Consider the following 24,576-nt stretch of genomic DNA (forward strand, 5'->3'; position numbering starts at 1 on the left):
TCTGGTGCCTGTTTAATGTGAAGGCATCAAAATTTGCTGGAAGTCCCCTTTTCTGTCTTTTATAAACCTATATTTATGCTATAGGCAGCCCTTGCAAAAGCTTATACATACATATACATGTATTTATACATGCAAAGAGAGGGGCGAACAGGAGAATGTGTCCCATGCAGAGCAGAAGTACAGATCAGTTTTCTGTGGGTTCGGGTCGTACTGACTTGTGTCCCCCCCCATACTGCCGCCTCCGTCCTGCGCCCGCTGCGCTTGCTGGACATGCGGCCGACGCAGTGTAGCAGAGCTAAGGACGCGCTGTTTGGCCAGCGGCATGCTCTTTCTCCCAGTGGATGAGGTGAGGGGCAATAGGGTAGTTTGGGTCTCTCTTCTCTACTCCGACACTGATTTTCACAAAACTTGTGGGCACTTAATGTGTCTGAGGTCTTGGATGAAAAGGACCAAAGGTTTCAAAATGCGTTTGGAGGGGTTGATATACCAAGCGATGCACTGGACATAGCGTCACTGAAGCGCTAGTATTGGCAGAGGCGTGGGAGAGGAGAGGATTTTTCCCCAAAGAAGGCACTGTGCTGTTTGTGGTGGTCCGGGCACTGGGGCTGGCAGCCTGGCGTGCCATGACCTGCTTCCCACTGCGATGCCTGGTCTCCCTGTGGCAGCGGCGGCCTCCCAAGTGTAAAATGCCACTCTCGGGGATCTTTCCCTTGTACCGTGAAGGCATGCCTGTGAGGAGCGGTGCTGGAGCAGGCCAGATATGCTGCCTACTTGTGGGGATAGCTTGTGCGTCACCCTATTGCTGTTGGGTCTGCTGGATTCCCTGGTTTTGTTTAAGCCAGTTCTTGCTGCTGTTGAGCGTCTGGGCCTCCAGCCACAGTCATCAGTGTCCAGGCTCTCCCTTCTTCACGTTCCCAGACCTTAAACCTGCCTGTGACCGTCTCCTCTGCTGGCACATCTCTGCAGCTGTCCTGGGTCACATGTTGCGCTATGTTTAAGAAAGCTCTCCAGCTCACAGCCTGACTTCCCTGGCCTTTAAACCCAGTAGGGATGTACAGGGCCTCGCAGGCATTGTGTGTGCATGTGATACTTGCTTGACACATGGGAAGGAGCAGACGTAGGGACCACAAATGACTTTTTTTAGTAGCCTCAGCCACTGCCTCTGAGGAGGCCTGGTGAGAGCTGGGACAGAAGGAAACCCATCTCAGCATGCCAGATGAGGTTGTCTGGCTGCACCGTTGCTGCGTCTGCACACCTTGTCTAGTTGGCCACCCTTTCTCCTCGCCATCGAGGCAGCACAGCCCGGAGCTGGCGCTGCCGGGGCCACTCAGCAGTGGGATGCGTGTGCACGCTGGCAGCGCTGGGACCGAGCTGGCACGCTGCTCCTGATGACTCACACTGGCAGCGGGAAGGCAGACGGGTGGCAGCCCTGGCTCTGCCCGCACGGAGGGTCCACCCTCCCGGCTCTGCCAGCCCATCGTGCTGCAGCTCCCCAAGATAAGAGGGAGCTGAGAGGACTAGGGAGCAGGGAAGTCCCCTGCATGGCACAGTGGCATGCAGTTGGCACAGCAGCAGTTTGCCATCTCATGACAGCTCTTGGCTAAATGCCAAAGCAAGTCAGCCTTCCAGCTGTTCTTGGCTGCAGATGCAGCCCGGAGGTGCAAGGGCAGCCTGGCATATGCTCAGGCATCTGCGAATGGTCTATCTGCATGTAGTGTCTGAGTGCTGGCGTTTAAGGCAGCTCTCCAGCCTTTTCTAAAGCACTTATGTTTTGAGAGCAGGAATGCATTAAAGGGATGCAGTGGTTGGAAAGTGACAGTTTTACGGTCTTCACTACATGACCATAAGTGTGTTTTGACATTGCGGATGGAGAAAACAAATTAGGCGGAGCACAGATGGGAATGCTTGTGAACTTTACCTCTGCTGGACTTCCAAGATGTTGAATGAACTTCAAAGGCTTCAAGCCTTTATTTGCCAGTGGAATTGCCTGCTGATTTTGGAGTAGTCAGCCTGGTTTTTACTAATGAAAACCCATGTAATTGCATTTGAGAGCATAGATGTGAAAAAAACCTTATTTACTAGTGTCTCAAACTTGCTTTACAATTGCCCAGTGTTTTCCCAGGAACACAGGCTACGGATGTGAATAGCTTGTTTGGGAATGTGCAAGCAATTCTTTTTCAGTGAGGAAGAATTGCTTGGAAAAAAAATGGCAGGTAACGTGTTCTTCCTGGTCATCAAACGCCAGAGAATGTATTAATGGGGCCTCTGCACAGAAAACCATCATCTCAGAACTGGGTGCTGGCTGTAAAGAAACCAGAGGCAAGCCTAAAATGTGTGGAGCAAAGCTGAGAAGGGGGATGTCATTGCACCATTCCTGTGTGCAAACCCTGAGGAGCTGAAGCAGCCTGTGGTAGGCTCTCCTCGATTTCGCTTTTCCAAGCGGAGGCTTAGGTGGTATCTCCTGGAGAGGAGGAGGGAGGCTGCTGACCCCCTGCTGCCTTGCCTGGCGGAGGGTTTCCCACTTGCCCTGAGTGGGAGCGACTGCTCCATTGCTTGGAGGTCTCCAGCTCCCGGCCCTTCTGCACGTCTTCCCCACCTGCCCTTCAGCCATGTCAGGCCCTGGCCCCACAGACCAACCCCCAAACTGGTTTTTGAACTCACAGTTTGGCAACCAAACAAAAAAAGGTGTAAAAAAGAAGAGGAAAACAGCACCTCTCCGCAACTCAGCCCTCGCTGTGATCTCTGTGATGAAAGTGCCCATTTCAGGGGAGTTTTGGCAGCAGTGCAACGGAGATTAGAGTCATCCCCGTTTCTTTTCAAAGTCTTTTTCTGGTGTTTGAAGGCAGCATTTCTGCGGCTTAGCAGGTGGCCAGCAGCTGAAAATAAAACGAGCGCGTTCTCGCTCCCAGCTGATGAGTGCTGGCAGCTCCCTTCCCACCCCTGCCTTCCCGGGAACGGAGGCTGGCGCGCGGAGAACAAGGTGCAGGAAAGCCCGTGGGCGGCTCCTAACTAGACGTGTCGCATGCCAGGAGAAAAAAATCTGCCCTGCTCTGTATCCTTCGAGCTGGCGTTCGGCTCGCTAGGGAAACTTAAAGACCGCACGGTAACAATTTCACAGTGAAATAATAATTTCTGCTGTAAACATCCTGAAATTCCCAGATCGCAAATGTTACAATTACCATATTATTAGTCCCTAGGGTAATGATTTGGCTTTTATGCACAAAACACGTGGGAAGGCGATGAAGACAGAAAAGACTCTCTTTTTGGTGGTGCTTTCTGTGACGCCACGAGGACTCTCCTGCGCCTCACCGCGGCCCGGCCCCCAGGGCGGTGGAGCCAGCGTGAGGTCCTGGGGGCTCCTGCTAGGCCAAACGCCCCACGGCAGCTGAAAAAAGTCCCCTTTCGTACAGCAGCCTGCTGGTCAGGGCTCTGGGAGCGGTGACCCAGCGTGGTGGACACTGGGCAACAGGAGGGAGAAATCTCCTTGTTTCTTCTGCTCCCTCCTGGCTACTGAGCCCTGCTGAGAAGAGCCCTGCGAATCAAAAGATGGTCCTTTCGCAGCTATATTTATACTTGATAATAATTGCACTTTTCTCCTACTACAGAAGAGGTCTGGCGTGTGGTTCAGAGAACAGTTATATAACACAAATCTCTTTCTCGCTCTCTCTCTCTCTTTTTTTTTTTTTTTTTTTTTTTTAAGACAAACACCTCAGTTTGCAAGAGGATGAGAAAAACCAGTCATAGGCAAAGGAGTTCAACTGTTGAGCTGAGCCCAGCTGAGGCTCTACAACCAGACCCAATATTCAGGTTATCATTGCCAAATCCACTGGTGGCAATTCAGGACAGAATAATAGTCATGGCAATATAATATGAGCTCTATAATGAGGCTCTCAGGAAAGCTATAGTTTAACAAATGAAGCAAATATCAAAATTTATCAGCTGCTGGGTAGAGTAAAGGCCATGAATTTGTTATTTTACTGCAAATTATCTGATGACAAACTTTAATAGAGCGTATGGTATGTCTCCTACTTCTGTTTTGAGAGCAAATTGCTGGTTTACTTCTTCCTTATAGAACCACAGGATAATTCTGATGAGAAGGGGCCTCAGGGGGTCCATCCTCCTATTTGAAACCTGCAAGTACTGTACCTATAATTTATCACAGACGCTTCAATTCATGGGTCCCCCAAGAAAAACTAAGCAGCTGATGTTTGTTCAGCAAAGAACGAGATTTCAAGACCTTGGCATTGAAATTCCTCAAAATATTTCAACTCTTGGGGTTGTGAGCATTTTCTCATTGGTTCAGCAGTTGTGAGGCTTTTCTTCTTGCTCTCCTAAAACATAGTTCAGCTTCGCTGCATATGCTTTGAATTCAGGTTATCCCCTGCCTGACTAAGCTCACACAGTTTGATAATACTTTGATGACTTAACTGTCTCAGCCAACAAGGACATCTGTGATGAGATGGATACAGATATCTGGGCTGTAGTATAGCCATTGTGTAACTATCCAAACGCACTACTTCTATCTAAATCCAGAACATTAACCCACTTAGATTTTTATAGTACCTTCCTACACCTCTTCCTAAAAAAAAAGTTCAGGCAAATATCAAGTGACAAGAATCATTTTATGTGGCTAGTTAGAGTTTAAGAGTTGCAGAGTGATCTTCTGTGCTAAGCCCATGCAACTGCATTGCTGGAGCAGTGCGGTGGGAGGGCCGTGAGGGAGAGAGGAGTCAGAGGAAGGGCTCAGAAAGGCACAACGACCTCTTCCTTTGCAGAGACTTATGCCTAGGGCTTCCCAACTGTCGTTAACATGGAAGAGAGCCACTGAGGTGAAATTTATGAGATCCTGGACTTCCACAGGAAGGACAGTATTCTAAGTGCACAGGAGAGAGGCTAGCTGGGCAGCACAGGTGAGCAGACGTGGACGCAGCTCATCCCCCTTGGCCCTGAGCTGCCTGGCTGTGGACTGGCTTTGTATGTCAGTGCCTTGGGCTTGGTACCATCCTGATGGTGGCTGAACGGCCAGAGCCAACCGCGTCTGCCTGGCACAGAGCACAGGCAGAGGCAGCTCCTGCCTGCCTGTATAAGACCACACAGGCATCCCAGGGCATCTCCACAGACCTGTAGGCAAGCTGCTGCTGAGGCAGAAAGCAGGCATGGGCTTCATGCCACTCCTTATTCACGCCTCTTCCTGCCAAAGGCAGATTTTCTGGAGATTTCTGCTCCTTTGTAAGCACGGAAAAGACTATCTCCCTCTATGGCCCCTATATTGTACAGGATGTAACTGCTCAGCTTTCTCTCTCCTATTTACTTCTTCAATCGTAGTACTAACCGAATGGGATCCTGGTTTACTATTTAGCATTTATAACTGAGTTGATATCCTTGCATTGAGATGCTAGTAATATTAATATTATTTGCTTGGTAACCGAACGCAGAGGAAGAGAGCACAGATCACCTGCTTCCTGGGCACAGATTTTGGCTGTTGGACATACATGTTTTCATTAATTCTCTTTGTTTTTACTGCAAACACATCTAGGATACTTCCTAGATACATCTGTTCTCAGGCGCTTCTGAAAGAAGTGAGAAAACTGCATAATGCCAAGTTATGTAAAAATGGAAAAACTAACAGTGAATCTATTAAACAACACTAAAAGTTATTTAAGAGTCAAGTGCAGGAGAAATTGTGGTACAGAAAATAGGATTTATTTTTTTCTACTTCTGCACCACTGTATCCTTACATTTTTTGTCAGTTTAGATACCCTATATGTTTGCTGCTTCTACATTTCTGACGTTTTCCTCCCTCACTTCCCTTGCCATACCTCATTTACCTTTTCTGATTTTGTGGCAGTCAATTTTGTCAAGCAGCCTTTCTCTGTGTACAACATTTTAAAATCATTTGTATGCAGAATGCAATCTATATGAATTAACTGGGTCCTAAATATATATCAAATCCAACATGAGCTTCAGGTTTGCAAAATTACATCTCTGCCTCTGCTGATCCATCTGCAAGTAGGTACCATATGTCAGTTACTTTATCAGGAAGCTTCAGGGGGATCCATTAGAGAGAGTCCGCAGCATAATTAGAAAAAAGAACATTTGTTCTCCCAGCTGCCCTGTTTTCATCCTTCCTCTTCAAATGTTCTGTTGATTTCAATTAAGCTCACCACAGATGGGCCAACTTGGTCAACCTGGAGAACTAATTGCTTTAAAAGTTAATATCTTGCTTGCAAGGTGGATTTTCTTAAATTCGTTCAGCTCCAATCCCAAATTCCTCAAGCAGTGCTGACACAATATATTGCCTTGCTGGAGGGCAACGTTGTGGTGTGCAGGCAAAAGAGAACAGGTACGTAACAGAGAGCAGCTGAACCTCAGCAAGCCACAACAGCGGGGAAAGGCTGTACCATTCGGGAAGGACTTTGGCTGGTGTACCAGTGACTGCAGCTTCACTTCCAAACCCATCAGTGTTCAACCGGCTGCTCAAGGGAGCAAGGGGCAGAAGTAGCCCCCCCTCCATCTCTTGAACCATCTTGCCTTCTCAATATGCCGGTTCTGGGCTCGCCAGCCCTGTGCTCGGAGGCATGCCAATGTGGCCCCGAGCTGAGATGCTGTCAGCACTGCATGACCTGGGATGTCCCCAGGCCCTGGAGCAATGCTGCCTAGCAGTGCCAACTGCTGTCCCAGCAACAGCAGAGCTACGTTCGCATCTAACTCTGCCCAGGCTGTTCAGCCTTGCATCTCACGACTGGGATGGCATCAGGGGTTTCCATTTCTGCTGCTCTTTTGGTTGCAGGCAGCTCCCTGTGTCTCACAGTGGCACTGAACTCTGAGCCACACAGATGTCCTGCCAGGGCACCAGGCTCTGCATTAAGCAGCAGGATTAATATTTATCAGATGTTTCCTCCATATTCCTCTTATGCAAGGGGAAAAGTCTGTACACAAAACATTTTATTTCATTAGGGAGTTCTTTTGTTTTGCTCTGTTTTTTTAACCTTTTTTGTACAGGTCATTCTCTATTTACAGTAGAAAAAGCAAGGGCAAAATATGCATCTCTTTTTGGCACACAAAGTGGTGGGGTTCATGGAGTTCGTCTCACAGTCTCAGCCTGGCTTTAACAAGTTCTGCTGCCTCCTCAGATGAATTTATTCTTAGTATGGAGAGTACTGTTGTGATAGAGAAGCAGACCTCTTGCCCTGAGGCTCTCTGTGCTCTGCCAGGCACCTCAATTGCGGGTCATAAGGAATCTTGAAGATTAGGCTTGAGCTATTGCTCCTGATTCAGTGCGCCCCAGGACACCCCAGTGGAACCCCAAGGACAGTTTGGTGGAGCAGACAACTCTGCACAAGGTGGACATTCCAAATCATTTCAGACTTCTGTATACTTATATGACCACAGTCCGGTCAAGAAAGCAAGGCCAGGCCCTCTCAGCTGGGCTGTGAACAGCTCCTGTGGTCAGGTAGAGAGCAGAGGGCAGATTTCTCTCTCTGAGGACCCATAGCCTGTGAGGAACCTGCAAGTACCTCCAAACTGTGGAGATGAGACTGCACCATGGTGGCAAAGGCTTTCCTTTGCTTGCCAGCTGCCTCTCCATGTTGCACAGGGCCACCTTCAGCCAGGTCCCTTCCTGGTATGATGGGTGTAGCTGTGCACCATGAAGGCTAAACGCTGCTGTGCTAGTCATATGCTGCTGATAGCCATGTTTGCTTTTCCTGAAGGATTTAGCCTCTGGCTGCATGCATGTTTTGGAAAGAGGTACAGAGAGTTAAATCCTTCTGGAAAGGCACGGTTTACGGAGAAGTCACACTGCTCATCCAGAGCATCCCTCCTGGAATGGCTCAAACCATTAACTTCATGAGTTGCTCTGGTCTCCTCCTGTTTTTCTTCAGTGAGATAGCAGCATCCCAACAAGTGAAAGCACACTGTGTATCCAAATTTGTAATTCTTATTGCTTAAAGTGCCTTTCTGGCCACAAGTCATTCTTGATTACAAGCAAGTTATCCTGTATTGTTCCTCCAAAGAACTTAGGTGTATTAAAAGAACTGCTGTTTCTCTGCACTTTTCTCCTGCATCCATTTTCCTGCCTAATATAGCTTGCACATGTAGCTCCCAGTCCCCACCAGCTCTCGCATGACATGCTGTAGAACAAGTTCAAGTTCAGCATTGCCTTTCCGGATCTGACTCTTATTGGAGAAAATCTCATAGGAAGAGGCATGTTTATGCATTGCGATGTCTAGATAGCTTAGCAATGCAACTGATATGGAGTGTCAGGAGTGCCCCCTTTTATTTAACTAAAGTAGATGGGTTTTAGCTGCCATTATTCAAGCTCTGTTCTTTTTAACTCCTTAGCATAATTACCTAACTATGGAGATCCACAAGGAAATAAGGAAGGAATGGTTACTTACCCCGAGGGAACCAATAGCTGTGACTGATTAATAGTCATGGGTGCTTGCAAGCTACTTGATTTTCATGTATTGCCTGCAAGGATATTAGAAATGAGCTGTGATAGAAATATTGAACAAAGGTTAATTTCATGGGATCTAACACTTTAAAAATGCATTTAAAAAGGATTTCAGGATATGTCCCACAGAAAACAACAGCACGTACTAATGATGCAGCTTCAGATTTCAGCTTATTTCTGGAATCATCGTGGTTGCTCTATGCTTGCCACAGGTTGCCAGAGCAGTCCTCTCTACTCCCGATCTAGGTTCCTCAAGCAATTTACAGCAGCATTATGTGGAACCACTGGAAATCAAATATTTATAAAATCATATTTCACTCATTGCCTTGTGTTTGAGTAGATAATTTCAAGGGACCAAACAGTAACTCTGATCTTGAAGAGATTTGTTAGTGTCTGGCAATACAATGTTGTGGGCCAGCAATAGGAACAGTCAGTCATAAGTAATTGAATTTCGTCAGGAAGGGGTGTAAATATGATTAAAATTTCAGAGAGCTCAAATAAACACCAGCCTTTTGATGAAATAGTTCAGCTGGATGCGGCAAGAAGAAGTACTAACACTGACATTGCTATATGATATCAAAGATATACTTTTGATTGACCAAAATGTTTGTGGATCTGACACTGATCAGGTAGTACAAGGCTCCACACTGGATTTCAGCTGGTGCGTATCATGTAAGTGAGGGCACCTGAGTGCTGTGCTGCTGTGGGGAGGCTGTTTCTGGGACCTGAGCAAGACTCTCATTTAAAGGTAGTCTGGGTTTTTTACACCGTGTTGTCCTCTGGCATATTCCTACAAAGCACAGCCCGTAAGGGAATCAGAGGCCCTCTACAGGACTCGGGTCCTTCAGGCTAAGCTTTGCTCAAACATGTGAGCAGAGACTTCTGTCTTGGAGAGTGCTCTGCCCCATTTTGAAAGGAAGTATAATTTACAGGGAGCCTTCCTAAGAAAGCAAAGGATGGAGGTAACAAAAATGTGAGGTTGACCCAATTTTGACTTTTCTGCTCAATAATTCCCAAGGTTTTAAATCTGTCTTTGAAAAACAGTTTGTCGTTAGAGAGAGTCTTGCTGGACAGAGCTGCTCAGGGCACAGAGAAGTAGGTAGTTTCTGGAGTCTTCCCCAAACCAAATGGCTCTGTGCCTCAGTGGAGCAGAGACATGCACCTTACACTTATATTTGTAGTTATATCATCATCATTTCTGAGAGGAAAGAGATTTTACGTAAAATAAGTGTTTTCTTAAAGCATGTGTCCTCAGTGGTGAATAAAGCATACGAAGTAGTATGCTGAGTAGATCGTTTTCCACTTCAGCCATGACAGACTGAGGGACCTACTCTGAGCGTGAGTTGTACCCATGCTCTGATCTTCATGGCTTAAGTGAGCAGGAAGCCTCTCCTGGCATCGTAAAATAATTTCTCTCTCCAAAATCTTCAGCTCACCCTTGGAATAACTTTATTCCTCATCCCTCCTGTAGGCTATTGGACGCCCACACATGCCTGCCTACTGGTCTCTGGGATTTCAGCTCTCTCGATGGGGTTATGGAAGCATTGATGTTTTAAAGGAAACAGTTGATCGCATGCACTACTATGATATTCCCTACGTAAGTATGAATTTTTCAATGTATATGCTAATTTAAAAATCCGAAGTGAGATGAATAGAATCATAATAGAGGAAAAGTGATTATCTCATGAAAAGAATTGTAGAATAAAAGGATATTCATAATCTTCTGTAATGGTTTTGCATGTAATATCTTTATAAGGCTTAAAAGAATGTTTAAAGTGGGCTTTAGACATGAGGTTTAAATGCTGCTCTTGGTTCCATAGCAGGCGATTCCGATATGGATTTACTGTTGTGCCGTGATGACAGCGGGTTGGTATATGGTAGTATGAGATGCTGGGAGTTTAAAGATGAATTATGGCACTTCTGATGCACATCAATGCCAAACAGTTGCTGTACTAGGATTTCTACATTTCCATTTTGTCCATTGCTACCGTGTAAGTTTGTAGGAGCTGAATTTGGCCTTACAATTGTTTACCATTATTATAGTTATTTTTTTAGGTCTCATTTCATAGATCAGTTTACCTTTTATAAACCTAAATACGTGGGGTCTGATTCTCTCTGTAAAATACTTAAATATTTATTTTAAAAATGTTTAGGATGTCCAGCATTCTGATATTGATTACATGGAACGTCGTCTGGACTTTACCTATGATAAAGAAAATTATGCTGGTCTGCCAGAGTACATTCAACAGCTGAAGGAAGAAGGAATGCACTATGTCTTGATTCTGGTAAAATAACAATGTTGCTAATTATTTATCCATTCATAGGAACTGTTTACAGCATAGTGTTCATAGCAGTATCTAGGTGCTAGAACATGCATGCTATTGTAATGGATTTTCCAGTTTTGTCATTTGTCTAGAAGATGAAGAACAACATCTTACAGGCTTTTCATTTAAATGTATTGCATTTATCAGATACTTGTGCACCAGTACCACCTGTATACCATAACATTAATTTCCTTTTACTTTTTTTCACTCAATTCAGTAAAAACTATGAAAAATTTTGCCTCTGTTTCAGGCTGAGTTGAGATAAAATTGCTTTAATGCAGTTCTTCTTATGAAAATAAACAAATGAGTTTAATATGCACACAGAAATAGCTGAATAGTGAAAAAAATTATTCATAATCACTCGGGAGAGCTAGTAACTATAATTCATTTTGTCTTATATTTACTTTTCATCTATATTACTGTAAAAGAAATTTGCATGAAAATTTATGGAAAATGTGTGTTGAACCTGTAACCAAAACTGATGTCTGACCAAATCAATTCATTTTGGCAGAAGTGAGAACAGGAGCTTTCCTTCTTCCCTTGCCAATTTTTCCAACAAAGATTACTGTTTCTCTCTAGCAGGTTGCCATACATATCCTTGCACTGAAATTAGTTTTTGTCACAATAACTACAGTGAATGTAATTGTCAGCAAGGAAATTGGAAGCCAGTAAATTAAATAAAAGTCCTTGATTGATGCATAAGGAATTGCTCTACGCAGCTCAACAGCAGCACAGTACTAGAAGGACAGTACTCCTCTGCTAAAACTGTGGCAATAGCATGACCTTTCATTTCTTAGATGGGAACATTCAAAAGTACTAAGACCTGGAATAGTGTACACAGATGTAAAACATTGCTACAGAGAAGAGAGGCATAATTTGTTCTCCATAACCACTAGGGACAGGATAAAAAGTAAAGTGCTTTAAATTGCAGCAAAAAAAGATTTTAAGGAAGGCATTAGGATAAAGCTGTCTCTCTGCGAAGATAGCGAAGCATGGAGCAGGCTGCCTGGGGAGGCTGGGGATCTCTCTTTGAGAGGGTTTTGCAAACAGGTCAGACGTGTGCATCATTGACCGTTCAGGCTGAGCCAACCTGCCAGGGGAAGGAGGAGGAGACAACCTCTTGCAATCCCTTTCAGGCCTTTTTACTACAATTCCAGTCTTCTATTTTCCAGCCTGAATGGTCAGCTTACACCTTTTATTTGGGTACTACTATTCTCATTTAACTGCAATTGCCAATCTCTCGCCTTGCTATTTTCTTTCTTGATATACTTATTTGAATAAACATATTCTCACTCAGTCTTTATTTTGCTAAGCTAAACAAACTGAAATATTTTATTCTCTTTTTATCAGAGAAGATCTTCAGTTCTCATTGTCATGAGGACTGTTCCCTACATGTGCCCCAATTTGTATTCCTTTGTCTGTATATAGATAACTGGATTTCACAGCACTCTGGACAATGTCACCCAGTGTTTCAGAGAATGGCAGTAATATTTCCTTCATTTTACTAGAAACATCCTGTATGACAAAACCTTGGGTCACATTTACCTGCACAATATTGGTGGCTCATACTCGTAATGTGATCAATTAATCCACCTAAGCTGAGAACTGGATAGGCCCCTAGAGTTTATGTCCTAAGAGATTCAGTCCTTTTAAAATAAGGGCAGTGTTCCTCATCTTGTTGATGGGGGTGTCTTTGAAAGCTTGTAGAAAGAGAGACCGAAAAGCACAGTTTTAAATTTTGGGACTTTCACTTCTGGCATTGTATCAAATGTTTACTGAAGTCAAGATAACCCATAGCTGTGGCAGTTTCCTTATCTAAAATCACATAATCTTGTCAAATAGATAGAATTAGAATTGCTTCCCTGTCCTTATTTCTCCCTCTAAAATTTGTTGCAAAGTTTTGCATATTACTAAGGTTGGATTAGTCAGACTGTGGATACCCACATCCATATTTTCTCTTTTTTAAATATTACCATTAGGTTTGCTTTTCCTCAGTTATGTAGGACTGATTTTTTTTTCCTTCTGATTGCTTAATTAAAAATACCTGCTCTGTAGTTATTAATAGCCTAGTCTTCACCTTGTTGCACTATAACTGCATTCACTGCTAGGAATTTCAAACGAAACCACATAGCTCAAGTGATCCATTATGTATCGCTAATGGAAATAGCAGCCTGTACAGTGAACACTGTTTGCCAGCAATTCGTCCCCTATGGTATGTTCCCATGAAAGACCCACTGCTTTTGCAGCTGTAAATCGTGAATAGTTCCAGGGTGAGCAGTGAAAACAGTTGCCACGAGTGGAGCTCCAAGGCATGGTGTTTGAACAGTGACAGATTACTTGGTCATACTGATGGAGAGCAACTTCAAAACAAAAAATAGTCCAAAACTATGACTACACATCATTGTAAACTGCTAACCAAGCTATAGATGAGCACATGCACAGTCAGGACTGAGTGCTTGTTTCAAGTATTAGGTAGTTTGGGCTCCCCTATACTGAATAATCTTAAAAATGATCTAATCTGTCAGAGAGCTTTAATGTTACGAATCACCTGCTTACTTATTCCTTAAAAAAATTTTTGCAAGTCATGAATATAAGAGCAAACTACTGTGAGTTCACTGTTACTCTTTCTGTGTACACGCTTGTCCATCAGTAAGTACATGATAGTCACCTCTTTTTCATCACAGTTTGGGTACCGCCAATTGTTTTGCAATTGCTGCCAGGTAAGAAGCTACATGCAAGCAGTGAAGCAGGTGAAATATGTTAGTTAACTTCTTACCTTTTGTAAGGCATTCATAAGTTAGATCCTGGAAGAAAGGCAGCAGTCCTTTTGGTGACAGCATCACTAAGTCAGGACATTTGAGTTTTATCCTTTGCAATATTGTGCTCTGGCAGGATGAAGACTCTGAGACACATATTTTCAACATGTTTCTTCTTTCTAACCAGTGTTATGGATAATTAGCTTATAACAACAACAACAACAACAACAAATCTGTGTTCCTAAGCTAAGAGGAGAGACTGACATAATTCCTCTCTGTGTCTCAATTTTCTTAGTGAAAAGGTGGGAAGAGAGAACAATGAAATACTATTGCATGGGCTTATTTGAGATATATTGCAAGTTTAACTAACTCCAACAGCATTTTTAAAGCACTCTCAGATTCTCAGATGCAGCATGCTATAACAGTTCAAAGAACCATTGCTATATAAATCTAAACCCAATAATTAGGCAAATACAAGGAATAGAGAAATTAATAATTCTTAATAATTCATGTAATAAGCTGATAGGAACCTCTTCTTTCCCCCTTATACTAACCTGTAACTAAGGACCGCGTTCAGCTCTAGCCCTTTAGATAAGTTCGTAAAACAGAACAAAAGCTGATCCAGTTTGTCCTTTGTTTTTGACAAGCTAATGGGAAGGATAGGCAGTGAAGTTTTCCACTTTGCTTTATTGCAGTTACTGATGTTTCTGTCAAATTTTGATTATTAGCATTCTTTAATGATGCAATTCATTCCCATAAATTGAGTCAGGAGCTGGAACAGTATGAAGAGTTTCATTCCAAAGTGAGAGCAAAGCCATGCTAACTGCAATCAAGGCAAGCATGATCCAGTTTGATACCAAAAGAACAATTTTCCATTTAGATTCCTTTTGGGCAGTGATAGTAATGAGTGTGCTCCCCAAGTGCATCAGATTGTTGCCTCCCTCATGATGATTTCAGGAAATGTGCTCTGATTTCAGTCACTTAGCATCATGTAAATCCTCTTGTAAGCAGATCTGGCATAGATGCGTTCAGTCCTCTGCTTGGTGTGCCGCAGCATCTCAGACCCCTATGGTCACAAGCAAAATGCGGATCCTGAGAACCAGCAATATTGACACTAGTAGATGGTGATCTGCCCCAAGCTGGGATCCTGCTCTCAGCTGTGGCATCACTGCTAGGGCTGCTGGTGCCCCACCAGCAAGGAGTCTAGTCCCTGCACTTGCATCAGATGCAGAGACACCTCCATGCCAAATGTTGTCCCTCAGCACTCCTCCCTCATCTTTTTCGGAGACCACCTCCATTTAAGGGAAATTTCATCTGATGATATCAGCACTCGATCATCATCATTGTGCTAAATAGTGTTCATGCTTCAGCTGTGACTTACTCTGAGTCAGAACAAACATATTGTTGAGAAACAAAGAAAGAAGTTCTAAAAGTAACAATGACTACAATGTAAAATGGTAAACATGATTACTGAAAAGGAGCTTTAATGAAAGACCTTGTATACCTTCCATTAAATCACACTAAAAATAGAAACAGCTAGGAATGAAATGAGTGACAAATTACTTAAGAAAATTCAGTAGCAACATGCTCATGATTCAAAATAATGCTTTTGCAGTCCAGCTCTGTGAGCTGTAGAGGCTAAAACTTCCAGAGGTAGGTTTTTATGAATGTGCATCAAAAACTATGTTTGGGACCATAGGTGGAAGTGGGCTGATTTGGAGACAATCTGAGTGCCCCCACTTTCAAGGCAGTCAGCTGACGGTAAGGATGCTCAGCATCTCCTCTCCAACAGCTGCTGAAAAGGTGACTGGACTTCCTTGCCCCACAAACAACCTGGGGGATGCAAGACTAGGACTGGAAGGGTTTTGTTCTTTTTAGGATGATACTAAACCTGCATAATATATTAAATTTATGCACCGGAAAAACCTTTCAGCTGGAAGAAACCAGAAATTTAGATTAGGAGTAGCTAATTAAGCTGACTTCTTCCAGCCTTCATGTCCCTTGAGAACCATCTTTTCCACCATTACAAGATAATTATTGCAGATGGACAGTTTTCTCTTTTTCAAAGCTGAACTATTCAAGAAGTTAAACAGGTAATAGACACTTCTACTCCTTAATTACAGAGGTGATGTTGCAGCTACATGGTTATAGTTGAACTGATTTTATGTTTAAGGTAGGGACTTTTTTTTTAATGCATGGAGTAATACACTTTCCTTGACAGAGCTGCAGCTATCAGATGTATTCAGAGGGTTTATAAGAAAATCAGGTATTTAGGTATTAAAATGGGCTTTAAAGCAAGCCCTTTAAAAAAATTCATCTTTTGGGTCAGATATTTTTTGTCCCTAAGAAGTTTAGTAATTAAACTTATATTACCTCTTAATTAAAATTCACTTAAATTATTATACAAGCTATAAGTGAATGAAAGAATTGTTTCAGTGCTATTTTTCTCTCCTGTGCTTCATAACTGAAAATTTTTCTGCTTTAAGCAGAACCTGAGGGAATAGCATTTTATAAAAGTAAAGTAAAGAATTCCCTTAATCTAAAATGGCTACAATCTTCCATTGTTCTAAATAACACGAAGCTGCTCCCCATTAGGGATGTGTTAAAGAGCACGCTTTTACTCCCAGTTGGATGCTAAGCACAGTTGAATATTATCTCTTCATTCACTGGCACCTCAAGGTATTCCTGTGCACTGCTTATGGCACAGTGGGCCGCCACGTTTCCCCGGAGCCCCACAGACTCCCTTTGAGCGAGCCCATGGTCATCCTGCGCAGACGGCGGTTGCAGTCCCAGGAAGTTGGAAGGAGCAATGCGAGGTGGTCGCTGTCCGTGAACACTGATGGGGGAGCATAAACGTGTGTGGTGCACGGGGGCAAGGGGCAAGGAGAGGGCCGGCTGCGTGCGCGGGGCGGGGCCCAGAAAAGAGCGAGGGTGAGGGACAGGGTGCGAGGAAACAGCGTTTGGGCACGATGAGCACACCTGAGTTTGGTTACTCTGCACCAGGCACGTATAAAACAGCCTTGTTCAGTATTGGACCTGAAGCGAGGGGGATAAAAAGATCCCTTTGAGGTTGATATGTCCCCTCTTCAAGCTCTTTGAGATGTTTTCGATATCCCGAAAATGAGCCAGTCACAGTGAGGAAGTTGAAATGAAGCTTATCTTGGAAGGAATCCAGACCCAGGGAAGTGTGGAAATGCACAGGCCTGAGAAGTCCCTCTGCTAAGTGGTGCCTTCAGAAGGGAGGAAAATTAAATCTAGTGCTTCTTTAAAATCAGTTGAATGTAGAAAAATCTCATAAAAGTAAACATGAGGCTTTTTAATAATTTCACGTAATTTTTACCTTTTCCAAGAAATACTCACAATGTATCTTTAATGACTTTTCCTGCGTTATTGTGTACTATCAACTCTTATTAAATTTTAATGCCTTTTTTTTCAGTACTATTGCGGTCTACATTAAAAGCATTGTCCAAATTGTTCTAGAATACACAAATAGAAAAATAGCAGTTACCCTTGATATTTTGATAATGGAAACGTGATCACTGTTTTCAGGATCCTTTCATAAGTAAGGATGAAGAACCAGGTACTTACAAGCCTTATGATCTCGGAGAAGAAATGGGAGTCTGGGTGAATAATTCTGATGGTGTAACTCCCGCTGTTGGAAAGGTTGGTTTATTATGTTCACTCATGAATTTTGATAAATGTTGTTTCAAAGTGCTGAATATGTTGTGTAATAGAAATGAGAAGATAACTGGATGTTTATACCGTGAACTCTAGGCCTTTCCTGACGGACATTCTGTGTTTCCTGACTACACCAACCCCAGGACAGTTGAATGGTGGACCCAGCTGTGTCTGGAGTTAAAGGATGTCCTTGACTACGATGGGTTCTGGATTGTATGTTTAAGTATATATTTGCCTTCCCCTCTTTTCAAAAAAGAAAATTCAGCTTTTGACATGTTTCTGATTCTTTCTTAAAGGATATGAATGAACCATCCAATTTTGAAAGAGGCCAGTATCCTGGATGTGCTGATAATGATATCAATAACCCTCCTTACGTTCCTAGTAAGTATAGTTATCTTGAAAATCTTCTTAAATCTGGGTAAGTTATTTCCTAGAAAAAAGCTCTCATTTTCCATCTTTTCTTTCCTAAGTGCTCAGTTATATATTCATTCAGGGCTTGATTGTCTCACATTTGGTGGAGTATCAAACAGAAGAAACTTTCTTCTGTCAGCGAGGCGGCCTTGTGACAGGGCTCGAGAAATGGTCTTCCCTGCCGTTCTCTGAGCCACAGGTCTGCACCAGAGTAAAACTGCAGCTGCCAATGGGCTTTGGGACAAGCCATCTCATATGCCCATGGTGTCTCTGGATGTGACATCTCTCCGTATTTCTGAAGAAAGGCCAGGACAGCTATACAATAAGTCAGATGCAGATTTATGGACTGCCAGTCCCAGGGCTGGGCAGTCTCTGTCTTTTCTCCATCCCATGAAAAGGAAGGTTGCATCTTCCTGAGAAGACTTTAATTCTATCCTCCTAAGAAAATAATTTATATATTAAAAGTAAATTCTAGGCTAAAAATGTGTTTAAAAAGTTCCAAGACTATGGGAGACTGATAGGGATGGGCAGGTGGGAATACTTCTTCCAGTAGCCGAGTTAATGGCATACCTACTCCCTCCCAGGAAGTTCTGAATACTTAGAGTTATTGCCAGTGCTCCTGGCAGTAAATTCAGATGACATTTCCCCAGGAAAACCCTGCTGCTCTAGCAAGACTAATATGCAGCAGGTAGTTGATACACAGATGAATTATTGAGAGTGAAGCATTGGAAATGTCCTCTTTTTCCCTTCAGGCTGTTGCCTGTGAATTCTTCATTTTATTTATTAAATCTTCATTTCTCTTCACTCTGAATAGAAGAGAAACTTAAACATAACAAAAACATGACATGATATTATAAAATGATTGTAAATTATTGAAATCAGAAACAGTTTTTAATTATGATTTTGGTGTTTGGTCTCTTTGTGAGAGAACTGTTGATTGTAACTGCTCTGTACTGGTCCTGTGAGTCTTGATCAAATTGTCACTGACCATAGTCCAGGCACTGATGAGGCATTTCCAGCTTTTCCTTAAGTTGGCCTCCATTTGTGTTAGCATTCAGCGCTACCAAAATAGCTGTAGCCTTTGGGAACGATGACCAAAGAGATCCTTTCACGCTCTCAAATGAAGGAGTGAGGGCTGGACCCATAAGGAGACTTCAGAGTTGTGAAGCTGAGCTCTGTGACACCTAACATTGAACCACCATTAGAGGAATCGGACTTAGGGACCTAGATATCTGCATGATGCATAAGGACAATGAGGGATGTTGAAGAACGAGGTGTGTTTTGAGCCTAGTTTCTCTCTCTGACTTGCCCCTTCTTTAGAAAAGATGCACCTACTTCTGCTTGTGACTGACAGGGCTCGTCCCCCTTCTGCAGAAAGGAGTCTAATGCATTTCTTCCAAAGGGTGGGAGAAGATCAGTTTTTACTGAGTGCTCAAGGGCTTTTTGTCATATTCCACATGCCCTGGGCTGTCTGAGGCCCCTGACCAGCACAGGTGTGAGGTAGGAACTAAGCTGCTCAGTCTGACAAGGTGCTGGGAGTTTCCTGGGATCGGCGGGATTTGGGGGAGTTCACTGTAGCCAAAGTGCCTGAGCCAGTGCAAGTCCCACTTTCAGTGCTTTGGCTTTTTGGCAATGTAGCCTTCTGCTTCCTTATCTAAATCATAACCACAATTACTTGTACCCATGGTTTAAACTTCTAAAAACAAATGTCCTTCAAATCAATTTTCTATAAAACACTTTACACTGAAGATTAATATGCAATTGTAAAATAATCAGAACTACTGAGGCAGGATAAACAGTATTCAGAATAAGCATGAAAATATGATTCATACTTGGCAGCATTTTCTTTTATATTCCACCTTAATTTTATTGGGCTAATAATTAAATGTCACTGGGGCATTAAATTTAACTTTCCCCAGAAGCTTAGTGTCTTCCTCAAAGCCATAACTACTGATATGTCAGTCAAACTTACTTGGAAATTGCCTATAAATTAAGTTATTTCAGATACAGATCAGCCACACTGGAGTCTTTGTGTCTAAAGATCCAAACACGAGGATTCCAGCTTTGGTGGCAGACATGCTAATGGGGTTTCAGGTACTGAGAAATACACTTTGTAGTAATGAACTGCAAACAGAGTACAGTGCAATTAGGCATTGAGATTGCTTGCTCACAGGGAAAGATTTTCAATAGAGCGTGCACCTAATTAAGCATTCAAAAGAAAAATATTCAAGAGTCTACCTTCTTTCTTTTTTGAGAGGATTTTATAACATTTTCAACTCCATCTCTGAAAATAAACACATTGCATAAAGTGAACATCTGACTTGGCCAATTCCTGCTGAATTTCATGTGGCATTTTCATGGAGGCTACATGCAGAGGAAGAGAATCACATTCTCTGCACTGAATGGGTTTTGCCAGCGTCTCCTTAATGCAGGATCAAAGACGAGGCAGCCTCTGTGCAGCCAACCTGTGGCTCATATTGCTTCCCCTTGGCCCAGCTAAATCGGTGCTGCACAAGAGGCGTCAGGGCTACCCTGACCCTTGCTGAAGGTGAGAGGCTATTGCTGTTCCCATCGCCTGTGAGGTGCTGGTGGAGGGGTTTTTGGCTGGCCCATCCACAGGGGAATACACCCATTACATCTGTCCTTGCTCCCTTCCGTGCGGCGCATGGGGCCGTAGCAGATGACACCCTACGGACCGCTGCATCCGATGCTTTTCTGCCCCTGCGTGCTGCCGACCCTCACTGCTCATCGCTAGCAATGCTGCTCAGGGCCAGGCCATTAGTCCTGCTGCCGCTGAAGGCTTTGCTGCCCGGGGGGAGAGAGGGGCAAGGCTGGAGCTGCGGTATGAATCCTGGCGTGCTAGTGGAGCTCTCCCGAATCATGCTGCCTAATTACCTCTGCAGCTGAGCGATGTGCAAACCAAGGGCTCATGACTGCACACAACCATGCAGGTTCCATGTGCACCTGAATTTCTGCTGGTTTTTTTTATGCCTTGAAATGACTTAGCTGTTAAGTAAAATTTATCACTAGGTAAAAGAATATGTAAGAGTATTCGTAATTCAATAAATCAGTAGTTTTATTTCTGGCTATTACTTTTTGAATATAGGATACCTGTACAGATGTTCTGGTTTACTGGACAAAAAACTTGAACTTCTTCAGTATTACTCAGTTCTCACCCTCCTGAGGAAATCTACGCCTGTTTGCGAGAGGGCATTCATTGCTACTTATTAGCATCTAATCAGTGTAGATGCTGTGGTTCTTCAGCTTTTCCTCTTTACAAATCCTTTGATGTTTTCCCTCCTTGATGAGTAGAAATATGAAGAGATTTGATCTGAGACGCATATAATTTTGCAATGTTTCATATCATTCTCAGGCATTTCTGATCACGCTCTGGCTCAAAAGACCTTGTGCCCTGACTCCAAGACGTACCTGGGAGAACACTATAACACACACTCTCTCTTCGGCTGGTCACAGACGGCACCAACTTTCCAGTAAGATTTCTAAGTGTTTCTAAGCAGATTTCAGGTTACTGAAATACATTTAAAAGAAGATGACATTATATGGGAAATCTGTAATAGTATCTGATAAGGAACAGCCACATACTTCAGTTTACTGTGTTTTTTAGTAAGAATAATTTCAAGAAAACAGAACCTTAGCAGAAGAAACAGATTCTTTCTAAATTTTATGCTACTCAGCTAAAATCAAGGTCCACTTGTAGGGCCTAATTCTTCCACTGTGGCTCATGTAGAACCACAGCAAGGTGTTCAGTGCCTTTCGTCGGGGCTGCTCATGTGCAGCTGTGACACAACCAGGCCTCGCGTGGTGTCAGGGGAGTTTTTCCATGACTTAGTTATCATGGTCCAAGCCACGGAGTTTGTGTTATTCACAGTGATGGATCAGAAGGGCACAGCTCCCCCGGGGTGCTCTGGAGCTGCCTCGGGTTGCTGGCAGACAGCATTTTGCATTTTGGCCTGGGGCTGTCAGTCCAAGAGGGACTGAGTGCACTTGCTGCCAGCTACTGTAAAACTGTCATTTTGCAGCTGGAGAGGCTTCAAAACTAGCCCACTCGAAGAGGCTCTGTTGCTGTGAAGCTAAAGCGACAGTGAAAAGCTAGCTATTTGTTTAAATCAAATGGGTAAATCATGCCTTTTCCAGCAGAGACTGAGCTAAAACATGGATATGCTTAATAGCTCAATATTAGTGACAAAGCAGGGCTTCTTGTGCCGGCTAATTCTAGTATTTAATGCTCCTTTCCCCTAGCCGCAGTGTGCTAGCATCCAGAGGACATGGCCAAGTGCGCCTATTTAAGGTGTTGACACCCTTTGCATTTTATATGCTGCGGCCAGGGGAAGGGAAGCGTTGGGTACGGACCAGCGGCCGTTTGCCAGCTCTTGTACGTGTGGCTGGAGAGCAGCCCGGCTTTCAAGAGGAGGCCCTGAAAGGTCTCTGACCCGCAGACTCTCTGGCCGCCAGCCTGGCTAGGGCCTAAGCCAGGAGCCAAAGGTGTGTTTTCCAGCCTCATGGCACCAGTGTGGAAAACTTCAAGTTCATCTTTTTGCAGGCAAGGTGACCATTCCCCTTGGGGAACAGGACTGGTCCTCAGACTATGTATTATGGCTCTCTGGCTCTTTTCAGGTTCATCAGCCTCCCCCAGGTCAGCTGGTCTTCCTTACCCGCTCCTGGGGCGCTGACTTGCAGAGCTGCTCACACAAGAAACTCATGTTTTGGTCAGCCAGACTGACAGAGTCCTCGAAGCCTGCAGAACGCACCTAAAAGCATGAGCAGAGGCGGCATTTGCAGCAGAGCGGGGAAATTTCTGTGGAGATTTTTTTCATACGTATTCATTTGGTTTTCTCAAACACATCTCCTTTCAAGGCTGTTTGTATACCCTTTCTGCATTTGCTCTTCACAAATAATACAGTAAATGAAATTACTGGCAGGAATATTTAGTGAACCAGCATCAATTGCAGGATATTGGCTGAAAACAAATGACAAGTTCATAATCACATAAAAAGCAATTCTAAGAATTATGCTAATACAGCCAGAGAATAGGAAGTGTGTCATCTGACCCATGTATGCAGTCAAATGGCGAGGATTTGGATACAGTAAACTAGCAACAATCAGCTTGTGCAGAGCTTAAGGCCAAGAACTATTCACATGTAATATTCTGTGAATAATTTCAATCAATAAATAGATTTGAGAACATTAGGACCTGCTCAGCAATGATGCGCAATAAGCTAAAATTTAGTCAATAAATTATTTGTTACAAATTGCTTAGGCAACTCTGGATCATAGTTTTCCAATATTGCCCTCATGAGCACCTGCATTGGCAAATGGAGCCAAATACTTGTGCTGCCTGGCCAGAGGAGAGGGGTCACGCAGGACACCAAGGACATCAGAGAAAAGAGACTCCTGTCCCTGCAGTGCTCCCAAATGCCATTTCTAGAAGGAACGGGGACCCTCACGCGGTACGGGGCCAGGTGGTGCTCCTACAATACACAACCGAAAAGGCACCTGCATATTTTGGGAATTGAACCTCTGGCCGTATGTGGCCGGGAGGCTTAATGTGTATCGGCTCATATGAAAGCTGGTGGGTTTCTTTGCTTTGGAAACCAGGGTTGAAGTGTTTCAAAGGCTCTGTGCCATTACAGAGCTAACACTAAATATTGAATACTGTGAATATGGATGAAAGAGCTCTTGAACACATCTTGTTAAGGGAGAGAGACAGGAGGTGGGTGGTGAAAAATGCGATTAATATTTCAGGCTAGGATTTCCCAGAGAACCTAAGGAGTTTGGTTGCCCAGATCCTACTGAAGCAGAGTTGAATTTGAGTTCCTGACACTCTCTGGTTTGTATTCAGCTCCTGGCAGGCAAAGTTTCAATTGAATCTTGGATGCTTAAATAAAATACTGCGATGTGTAATCTTGTATGGAGGTTATCCTGTGTTGAGGAACTTTGAAATAGATTTGTCAATAAGACATATTCTGTTTCTTTGATTTACTGGTGGTGTAGCACTGTTTTCAAAACGCAAGCAAAAATTCATTAAACCCCCAAGCCTGTAAAGAAACTTCACATATCAAAAAATGACAGGAAATCAGAAGAAATACTAAAAGGATGGGGTGACATTTTGAATAATTAAATTTTTTGCATTCTAAATTGATTTGAAACCTGTTATTTACTTTTTTAACTTTTAATTCCAGGATATTAAGGCTTTATTTTCCAATACATATCTCTAGTTATCCTATACTGACAGGAATTATATGTTGTACTTGTTTTTAGGAAACAATAGGACACTAAATTAAACATGCTAATACAGAAAAGAATAAATTAAATGTAAATTAGTTTTTAGGAAGCCTAAAAATACCTGAAACACACTGTTTTCATGGATCAGATAGATTTTAGGTTTTTTACTATGGTCAATAGGACTTTCCATTTTTTGCAGTTTTGTTCCATGTTTTTACATGACTCAGGGTGGCTGTTGGCCACAACAATAATTGTTTCAAAAATGACACCCCCTCAGATAAAATTGTGCCTGAAGTCTCAGGTTTATGATGTGGCCTTTTTTGGTCTTCTCTTTAATGATCTTGTTGCTTTTTTTTTTTCTCTCTTCCTCCCAGTGCTACCCAGAAGGCAACTGGAAAACGAGCATTTGTCTTAAGTCGGTCTACATTTGTTGGAAGTGGGAAACACGGGGGTCACTGGCTCGGTGACAACTTTTCACAGTGGAAAGACATGCACCAGTCGATCATTGGAATTCTGGAATTTAACCTCTTTGGGATTCCCTATGTAAGTCTAAATTCTTTCAGGCAATTGCCGGCCAATATACAGTATCGCTTCAAATTAGCTCATATGTTTTCTGAAATAAGCTGCTGGAGATGGCCAGCAGTCATGGCCCTACATAGCATAAGGAGCTGCAGATTAAAAAAAGCTAAATGCCATCAATCATGGCTAC

The 24,576-nt window shown here is 43.3% G+C and overlaps 1 protein-coding gene across 1 annotated transcript in view; it reads left to right on the forward strand.

Annotated features, from left to right (window-relative positions):
• Nucleotides 1-24,576, forward strand: part of LOC112980496 (sucrase-isomaltase, intestinal-like) — a 65,298-nt gene that overhangs the window by 20,002 nt on the left and 20,720 nt on the right. Inside the window, exons 8-14 of the mRNA XM_064505966.1 lie at nucleotides 9,927-10,052; nucleotides 10,609-10,740; nucleotides 17,085-17,198; nucleotides 17,310-17,426; nucleotides 17,510-17,594; nucleotides 20,998-21,115; nucleotides 24,242-24,410. Of these exons, the coding sequence (XP_064362036.1) occupies nucleotides 9,927-10,052; nucleotides 10,609-10,740; nucleotides 17,085-17,198; nucleotides 17,310-17,426; nucleotides 17,510-17,594; nucleotides 20,998-21,115; nucleotides 24,242-24,410 (861 nt within the window). The remainder of the gene's footprint in view (nucleotides 1-9,926; nucleotides 10,053-10,608; nucleotides 10,741-17,084; nucleotides 17,199-17,309; nucleotides 17,427-17,509; nucleotides 17,595-20,997; nucleotides 21,116-24,241; nucleotides 24,411-24,576) is intronic.

Source organism: Dromaius novaehollandiae, chromosome 1, assembly GCF_036370855.1.
Source record: "Dromaius novaehollandiae isolate bDroNov1 chromosome 1, bDroNov1.hap1, whole genome shotgun sequence".
In the NCBI taxonomy this organism is placed as follows: Eukaryota; Metazoa; Chordata; class Aves; order Casuariiformes; family Dromaiidae; genus Dromaius; species Dromaius novaehollandiae.